At 37.4% G+C, this 9571-nt stretch overlaps 1 protein-coding gene across 2 annotated transcripts; it reads left to right on the top strand.

The window, feature by feature from the left end:
* Positions 1-876: 876 nt before the first annotated feature.
* On the top strand, positions 877-8635 carry LOC110787496 (uncharacterized). Of its 2 annotated transcripts, XM_021992122.2 has the most exons (12): positions 877-1275; positions 1384-1459; positions 2580-2643; positions 3090-3173; positions 3277-3393; positions 4074-4565; positions 5316-5710; positions 6175-6274; positions 6360-6419; positions 6511-6597; positions 7413-7541; positions 8083-8635. In XM_021992122.2, the coding sequence occupies exons 2-12, from the start codon at positions 1386-1388 to the stop codon at positions 8386-8388; spliced, it is 1908 nt and encodes a 635-aa protein (XP_021847814.1). In that variant the 5' UTR covers positions 877-1275; positions 1384-1385; the 3' UTR covers positions 8389-8635. The 2 variants fall into 2 exon arrangements, with proteins under 2 accessions (XP_021847814.1, XP_021847815.1); XM_021992123.2 differs by lacking the exons at positions 877-1275; positions 1384-1459 and adding an exon at positions 2035-2069.
* Positions 8636-9571: the final 936 nt, after the last annotated feature.

Here is a 9571-nt window from a genome sequence, read left to right as displayed (position 1 = left end):
ACATACTTTAACACAATTAATCAAATTGAAACTGATAAATATTAGTTTAAAACATTAGTAGTATTGTATGACATGTAATATTGTTATAAATTCCTTAACTAATAGGAAGTACAATTATTAGGGATGTAAATGAGCTGAGCCGAGTCGAACTAAGTAATAACATTATCAAACTAAGCTTGTTAAGGAATATTGGTATTCGAGCATTATTGACTTGAACGAGTTAATTTTGTGTTTCTTGTGTATACCATAATCGTTCTCTTCATAATGTACTTCATAAGTATAATTAAAGATGACACTAGGCGGGGTTGACATGAGGCACAACACGGACAACATGGAAAAGGCAAGGCCTGATACGAGCACGAAAAACCATCTCCCGATATGAGCATGAAGTTATGGGCCTTGCCTGAGCCACATTTCGTGCGTGGAAAAATTACGACAGAACCCATCAAATTGAGTAAAATTTGACTTAGAAAGACGGTCCGACCCAACCCGAGGACACGTGGACTTTTGCCGTGCCCGAGCCGCATTTTTGTAAATTTTGACTTGCCCAATACGTTACAAGTGGGGTTGATGTGGGCCAGGCCTTTTCAGACTCAAGGCCCGTAGGTTTAACCCGAAACACAATCCAACCCAACCCAACCCAACCCACACCTAATACCGTAATATCTTTTGCTCGGGTACTGAGTATTGTGAAGGAGGTAAGTCGCAACAATACTTTAATAACTCTTTTTGCAAAGATCCCAAATGTTAATTTCCTCCCTAATTTGTCATCTACCCTTACCCTCTTCCAAATTCCAATTAAGTAAAACTAACCCCTTTTTGATCCTTTGACATTTCTTACCATTGGTAATAGCAATAATGAATAGTGTACTAAAACAAAACAATAAAAAATTAGAAAACTGCTTCACCATCTTTGATGCAAAAAGGGGAAGTATTTGCAAAAAGTTTACAGGATTTGGTAAACTCTCTCCATTCATTAGAGAAGAAAGAACACTATATTTGGTCAAAAGGGATAATCTTTCTTTATTTTATTTAGTACCAAAAGTCTTGCACCTGTATTTATTATTACCCCCTCACTCTTTCTCTGCTTAACTTCTTCATTCTCAGAATTTTTGTTTTTCTTCATGAAATCAAATGATTTGCTTTTAATGGAGTTTTGTTTGTAATTAAATGGAGACAAGTTGAATGTTTCTGAGATTCTCAAGAGCTTGATTTTAGTGGGTTTTTGCCCATTTATGGTGGTGGGTCTGGGTCATTTCTGATTTTCTCACTTAGGTTGGTTACTGTTTCTGTTTTTTTCTTTCTTCTTCTTCTTTTTCCCAATGTTTATTTTTGACCAAATTCCAGTTTTTTTTATGACCAAATTTTGGTTTTTTTTTCCAGAGATGGGTTTGGAAGATAATGGAGATGCGCAAATGTTGGCACTTAAACTGATTTCAAGACACAAACGTTCAAAGAGGTAAGCTGGAAATCTTCATTTTTGCAATTTTTTTTTCTTCCAGTTTCTGTAAATTTCTGGATTTACAATCTCTGATAGAAGGCAATTGAGGGAGATGATATTCGTTCCAAGATTTTGGCATTGTTGTTGTTGTAAAGATTTTGTTGTTGTAAGTGAGTAATGACACTGAAATTAGTGTAAAGAAATTTTCTTTGGGTAAAATTAATTCATTAATAAAAAAATTAACAAATACTCCAAAACAATTTTGATTAAACGAAATTCTAATTCGGCAAAACCACGATCGTTGCGGAAGAGATCTGACAATGATTAAGTGGTTAATGACAATGAAGTTAGTGTAAGGATTTAAGACAAAGACAAGTTTTGGGATGGTAAGAAAAAACTCATTAAATTTGAGTACTAGTTGTCTTTCATGACCCCATGAAATTTCATTATCTAAACATACCCTAATTAATTTGTTTTTGCTACCCTTTTTGGTCCCCATTTAATTGCTCATAAATTCATTTTTAATGTTCCTGAAAAAAAAAATGGAATTCAAAGCCCCAAAAAGTAGGTTTTTGCTAATTACTGTGTAAGAATCAAAGTTTAGAGAGATGAGGTGTTGGAAAAGCAGGTATGTAGTTTCAGATTTTCACTGATAGTGCGAGATTGGGTACGGGTTCACAATTCGCTACCTAATTTTCTTATTCAGACCAAAATTGTACAATTTTTATGTTATTATTCGCTTTTTCGGTTTGTGCTTCGTGGGTTAATCAGAGAATTAGGTAACACTGCTTCCGAACACAGAATTTGAGCACCTAGTCTGGAAATTATTGTAAATTTTGTTTGATTTTTTTTTGTTGGCCTCTAATAATTTTGTAATGGTGTATGAAAAAAACAATGTAAAGGGTGTATTACAAAGTAGTTATCTTTAATCTTTAATCTTTAGCTTTATCCATTTTAGTTTTTTGACTTTTAAAAGGAATTGAATGAAGTGAGGAGGGGAATATCTTGTATGTTGTGTTTGTGACATGAGTTGAATTCTTAATACTAGTAAAGAGTTTAATTATCTGGAATTAAAATGTAGTTAATGTATATAATCCAATGTGTAAAGTTTTGTGTTCTTCAACTTTCTGATTGTCAGCTTTCCGGATAAAAGAAGAGTTGAAAATGGTGATTCCGTTGAAGAGTCGCCTCGTCTAAAGTTGGTAAGACTCCCTTTTTTCTTTGGTTTCTCTTCTTTCCACTTCGATTTTCTGATCCTTTCCGTATTTCCTTTAACCAAAAAAAAGAAGTTTGGTGTAATACCCCTTTCTGAATCTTAGTTAGAATCCTTTATCATGGATTATGAATTTACAATGATAATTAATTATGTGCACTTTATGCCTTTCTTTCATGTTATTATTTTTATTCCAACTTTTTCCATAATTCCACACATGTAACTTTGGATATGGTTTGCTTTTGATGTTCAAAATGTCAATACTTGTATAAAGTGGAAATTTCTTTTTCCGGGTGTAAATTCCGCCTTTTCTTTTTCCCCTTTCAGAAATTAGCTACTGAAATTTCTCTAGACTCATTGACTGGTTTGAGGAAATTTACTGTGTTGTTTAACTTCTGATTTGATTCTGATGCTTCGATTTGATTGGTTAAACAGGACGTAGGACGATTTAAAGACTCTATCAAGACTAAGAAACAACAATCTCCAAGGATTGAAACTCAGAATTCACTGAAACAAGAGGTTAGAAGTAATTTCATTGTATATGTGCTAAAACTTTTTGCTTTGTGGTTCCTTTTCTATCAGATAGCCGATTACTGAGTTTCTGTTTTGGCACCGTTTGTAGATTCAGCAACTCGAGAACAGATTGCAGAGCCAATTTTCTGTTCGTCGTGCTTTAGAAAAAGCATTAGGTTCTGGTCCGTCTTCTTACGAGACAAATGAACCTTTTACAGTCCCAAAGGTAGGTGCTGTATGATTTTATAAGAATGTTTTCTCGGTGTTGTTTTTTATTTCCAGTTTTTTGTTTTTTTAGAAAACTAAAAACAAAAAAATGGAAACCACAAAACAGTTTTTTGTTGTCAGTTTTCAAAATCAACATGACTAAATATAGGTATGACTGTAATTTAGCTCGTGATTCAATCTAAGACCCTGTTCTGTTAGACTTAGTTTGTCTGAACTTATATTATCTGAATTTATATGAACTTATTTTATCTGATAAAAACTTATTTTGACCGAAATAAACTTATTTGTGTGTTAAAATGTCAAGAAAAACTTATTTTTTCCGAACGTATATTATCTGAACTTAACTGAACTTGTATGAAATAGTCCCAAAGGTAGGTGCTGTATGCCTGTATGGTCTTATAAGAATGTGTTGTGTTGTTTTTTGTTTCCATTTTTCTGTTTTTTGTAAAACTAAAAAACCAAAATATGAAAACCACAAAAAGTGATTTCCAGTTTTTTGTTGTCAGTTTTCAAAACCACATGATTACTAATTTACTATAAGTATGACTACTTTTTGGTTCATGATTCAATATAAGTTTATGACTTAAAGTCCAAAAACTCGAAATTGACAGTGATATCGAACAAACCATGTTGTTTTGTCCAAGTTTTCTTGACTTTCCGCCTATTACTTGGTTTCAGCCTCCAACAGAACTGATAAAGGAAATCGCGGTACTGGAATTGGAAGTTGGATATTTGGAGCAATACCTTCTATCATTGTACAGAAAAGCCTTTGATCAACAGGTATCCACCATATCTCCAAATGCTAAAGATCAACAACCATCATCAACTTCTCCAACTATAAAGAATCAGAGAATATCTTCAATATCTCCAACTATTAAGGATCAGAGACTTAAGTCCCCTCCTCCGTTGGTGACCCCACGCCGGCTTTTTGTAGACGAAGATGCAGCTGAAACTGCAACAAAGGTTGAACAACAATCAGGATTTCAATCTGTTCCTAGGGTGCTTACTAACACAATCAAAGAATCCGGTGAAAGCAAGACGTTTGATGCTAACGTTCATCGTTGCCACTCGTCTTTGTCACACCGTACAGCGCTCCCAACTAGGGCTTCTCCGGACTCTGTGGCTAAAGCTTTGCGCGCATGCCATTCTCAGCCCTTGTCCATGTCTGAGGTAATTCTTTCGGCCATTTGAGTTTGTGTCTAATTTTTTCCTTAATATTGTGAAGGATTTTTTGTCATTTAACGCCTTAAAAAAACAAGCTTTGTAATTTAAGACCTTACTTAATTTTTATTGTATTTAAACACCTTAAAGAACAAAAAAAAATTAGAAATCGACACCACTTAACGTTTTCCGTTAGGAAAAACGTTGGTGGGCACGGTTACTTATGTTTCCTCTTCCATGTCTTCGATCTTCTCATCCTCCACCGTTAATTCCACTCTTCCTAGTTACAATTTCTCAAAAAAAAATTCCCTTTGAAATTCTGATATTGAAATTAATTTCTTAACTTGCAACCAATCAAGGGTGTAAAAAGAGTAATCAAGTGTAAATTAAGAGTATTTAGCCATTAATTGCTTATTGGTGTCGATTAATCAAGCTACGAACGATTTTCCTAAGGGAAAATGTTAAGTGGTGTCGATTTCTAATTTTTTCTTGTTTTGTTTTTAAGGTGTTTAACTATAATAAAAAAATTAAGGTGTTAAATTACAGAAACTGATTTTTTAAGGTGTTAAATGACAAAAATCCTATTTTCAACCAGAACATACTTCCCTGGAGATAATAAGTTGATTTTTTCCGTAAAGATGGAAAACATTTTACTTGTAGAATTTTGCTCTGTCGTCCTCCGAATATCAGATATTGAACTATTTAAAGAACCTTGATCAGTAATTTGTGCGTAACAACACGATATGTTTCTCTGTGCAGTATGCAGCATCAAATGTCATAAGTCTTGCAGAGCATCTTGGCACTCGTATTTCAGACCACATTCCAGAAACACCTAACAGGATTTCAGAAGACATGGTGAAATGCATGGCAGCCATATTTTACAAGCTAGGCGAACCCCCTGCAGAAAACAATGGTCTCTTATCACCCAATTCCTCGTCATCCTCAATGGGTGTGTTATCTCCTCAATATCAATGCGACGCATGGAGTCCGTCTTACGGGAAAGATTCATCTTTTGATGCGCGTTTGGATAATCCGTTTAACGTGGAGGGGCTTAAGGAGTTTAGCGGTCCTTACAGCACTATGGTGGAAGTCTCGTGTATATATAGAGAGAGTCAGAAATTGGGAGATGTGGAACATATGTTGCAGAATTTTACGTAAGGCTCAATGATATGCTACCTAAATATGGCTTTGAGTCGGGTCGGGCTTTGGGCCACCCCACATGCCATTGGCTTGAAAGGGCCCGACCCACGCTAAGCCCGCAAGTAACGTGCCAGGTCGGACCGAAAATTTCACAAATGCGGCCCAGGCCCACATGCCTTCGTGTCTGGTCGTGTCGGGCCGTCGTGCCTCGGCCTAAATTTACTCAATTTAGCGTGTCTTGTTGTGCTTTTTCCAAAAATAAAATGTGGTCCAGGCCCGACCCACGTCCCACGACTTCGTGCCTATGCCGGGTCGGGTCGTGCCTCGGGCCGGCCCGACCCAATTGCTACCCTTTGCAAATGCCGGGGGGCAGGGCAAGGGACATTACGAAGAAGAGAATTTTGTAGCACAAATTTTTACATATTTTTTTGAGCTGCAACAAAATCTTACAAACTTGACTATGTTTTCCTCATTCAAGGTCACTCATTTGCCAATTACAAGAAGTAGATCCGAAGAAATTGAAATACGAGGAGAAGCTTGCATTTTGGATTAATGTTCACAATGCTTTGGTGATGCATGTAATGATCACCTTCCGTATACTTTATTCACTTTCTTCAAAACTTTCCACTGTACTATGTGTGACATTTTTGTTCTTCTTTATAGGCGTTTCTGGCGTATGGCATTCCACAGAATAATGTGAAGAGAGTCATCTTACTATTGAAGGTAAAAAGATGGTGAATACTGAATATGAGCTCTTTTTAAATCGAGAAGCTGTGAGATTTTGGATTCATTTTTCTCTTGTATATAAATGCAGGCTGCTTACAATGTTGGCGGTCATACAATAAGCGCTGACACCATTCAGAGTTCTATCCTGGGATGCAGAATGTCTCGTCCAGGGCAGGTTCGTTCATTTTGTTCTGTTTTTTGCACGTTGTATATTCAGATCACTGAAACCTCATTGTTTGAGCTAATTATCAGTTATGTATTGAGTTGTTGAGATTACGAGTGACATTGCTTTTACATCCCCAATTCTATGCTACAAGGGAAGGTTGAGGGATATGCTGACAAATTGTTTTAGACTGAAACTTGAAGATAGTGAAAATCAGGTTAGCATCCTGATGATAAAGATGGTTGTGAACCGGGCCGAGCTGGGCCTAAACGGGCCCAGTCCATGCCAAGTATCACATGCCGGGCTGTGCTTATGGATACTTTGCTTTTACATCCCCAATTCTATGCTACGAGAGAAGGTTAAGGGATATGCTGACAAATTGTTTTAGACTAATTTTACTCAATTTAGCATCCTGATAAGGTTAGCAACTTAGCATCCTGATAAAGATGGTTCTGTGCCTGGCCGGGCTTCCCGGCCCATGCCAAGTATTACAGGCCGGGCTGTGCATATGGATACTTGTCTGCCTGTCCAAGTATCATAGGCTGACCCTGCCATCAACTTCCCGGCCAAAACCTATAGGAGCATTCATCTTATCTAGGTGCCAAATTTTGGATAGATGGTTCGGGTTGTAAATTGGTTGGGTATCCTTTACAATGATCTCGTGTTTTACAAGCGCGTTCATGGTTCCTTATACTTTTAAATCCTTTGTTATTCAACTTATACCACAGCAATGTCAGCATGTATAATCTTTGTAACAATCAGATGTAGTCTGGACTAATCTAGCAGAAAATTGATGTACATTCTCCTTTGTTTTTGTGATTTTGCAGTGGTTACGGATGTTACTTTCCCCGAGAACAAAATTCAAAGCAGGAGATAACCGTCAGGCCTATGCACTCGAACATCCAGAACCCCTTCTACATTTTTCCCTTTGCTCGGGAAGCCACTCTGATCCCGCGGTACATAACTTTTCTAAAACCATCTTATCTCAACTGTCCATGTTAGCAATATTTTTCAAAGAAGCAGCCCTATATGGCACTGGGCCTGGACGGGCACGAAAAAGCCCGACACTAGCACGAAAAAAGCCCGGCCCGATACGAGCACAAAGTCGTGGGCTGCATTTTATTGGAAAAGCATGGCAACCCAAGCTAAAATGAGTAACATTAGGCTTAGGCACAACGGGACAGGCACGAAAAAGCCCGGCCCGACACGAGCACGAAGTCGTGGCCTGCATTTTATTGGAAAAGCACGGCAAGCCAAGCTAAATTGAGTAAAATTAAGCTTAGGCACAACGGTCCGACCCGGCACGTGGTTCTGGGCCACATTTTTGAAATATCCAACCCGTCCCAGCACGTTACAAGTGGGCTTGTTGTGGGCCGGGCCTGTCCCATGGCCCGGCCCAAAGCCATCTTTAGGAATTGGCTGTTGGTTTTCGCTAGGAGCTCATTCAAAGGTATTTCAATATTCTGAAAATATTTACCTATTGTTTTATTGATGCAGCTTCGAGTATACACCCCGAAAAGAGTGTTGCAAGAGCTAGAATCTGCAAAAGACGAGTACATCCGGGCCACTTTCGGTGTTCGGAAGGACCAGAAGGTAATCTTGCCAAAGGTAGTCGAGTCATACGCCAAAGACACCGGTTTGTGCTCAGCCGGTATCATCGAAATGATCCAACAATCTTTACCCGATACACTGAAAAAGACTCTTAAGAAATGTCAATCAGTAAAATCTCGAAAGAGCATCATCGAATGGATGCCTCACAATTTCACCTTTCGTTACTTGATATCGAAGGAATCAGTGAAGTGATGATCTAGACCGATTAACCCTAGTTAATTTCGCGTATATTATTATTAAAATTATTTTTTGGTTCTTGGGTAGGAGAAATTTATCTTGTTATTTCTGTTGTTCTTAGAGTAATAGAAATGGTTATTGTACAAAAAGAAAAGGAGATTGTTAGAGGTTAGTATTAGGGAAGTACAGAACAGAGGATTTCAGTCCATTTGTATAAATGTAGTGGTATTTATCTATTTAATTAATGGAATTGGAAATCAAATTAGCGTGTTGTTAATTTTTACTCTATATCCGAGGCTGTTAGAATATGCCTTGAATCTGTCAATTCCCATTACAGCAACACTCCAGGTTCTCGCCTGTGAACGTCGCTAACAAATTGTTAATAAATTACGTTAAATCTCTGTGTTCTTTATAATCTTTCTTGCTTCTGATATTCTGTTATAATAGAGGCAAAATGGAATAATACAGTACGAAATTTGTGTGTTTTATATTGACAAATTGACATTTCTAGCAAGACAATTAGACAAAGATTGAGCATGGACTGATTTAACAGGTCATGGAACAAGATTGATTGATACTTGTATTGATGCTCACTTGATTTGACGAGGATTAGCTACCAAACAAATGCTAACTCATTGATTAATTAGCTCCTATGTCAAGTCTACATAGACATGCTGGACGGACATGCTAGACCGTCCAGCGTGTTCGGCCACTTCAACTGTTTCACCCCATGGGCCATAGCCCATGGGTAATAACTAGGGTTGTAAAAACGGGTTATCGGTCGGTTACGGTCGGGTATAGTCGGATAATGTTTTGTGTAGGGTCATTATGTTCATGCGGATTAAAAGTTGTGATTTTTTTTCCCGGCTCATTTCGATTTATTTAGAAAATCGTTTGGATCGGGTAAGTTTTTGACAACCCTAGTAATTAATACGATTTTTTTCATGAAATGCCCATGAGGTTTCACGAAACGCACCAAATGCACCTGCGTATTTCAAATCACACAATATACCCCTATTTTTCCGTACAGTTCATAAAATGCACTTGACCTTAACGTCCGTTAGTCCCCGTTAGCAGAAGTTTACGTTTTTGCCCTTATGTGTTGTTTGGCGCGATTCCTTTGCTTAAATCTTGTCCTTTACCCTTATCAGAAATCGTTTGGATCGGGTCAATTTTTAACAACCCTAGTAATTAACAA

The sequence above is a fragment of the Spinacia oleracea genome, chromosome 3, assembly GCF_020520425.1.
Source record: "Spinacia oleracea cultivar Varoflay chromosome 3, BTI_SOV_V1, whole genome shotgun sequence".
Classification (NCBI taxonomy): Eukaryota; Viridiplantae; Streptophyta; class Magnoliopsida; order Caryophyllales; family Amaranthaceae; genus Spinacia; species Spinacia oleracea.
The sequence above is the reverse complement of the archived record's forward strand: the minus strand, read 5'-3'. Positions and strand labels throughout refer to the sequence as shown.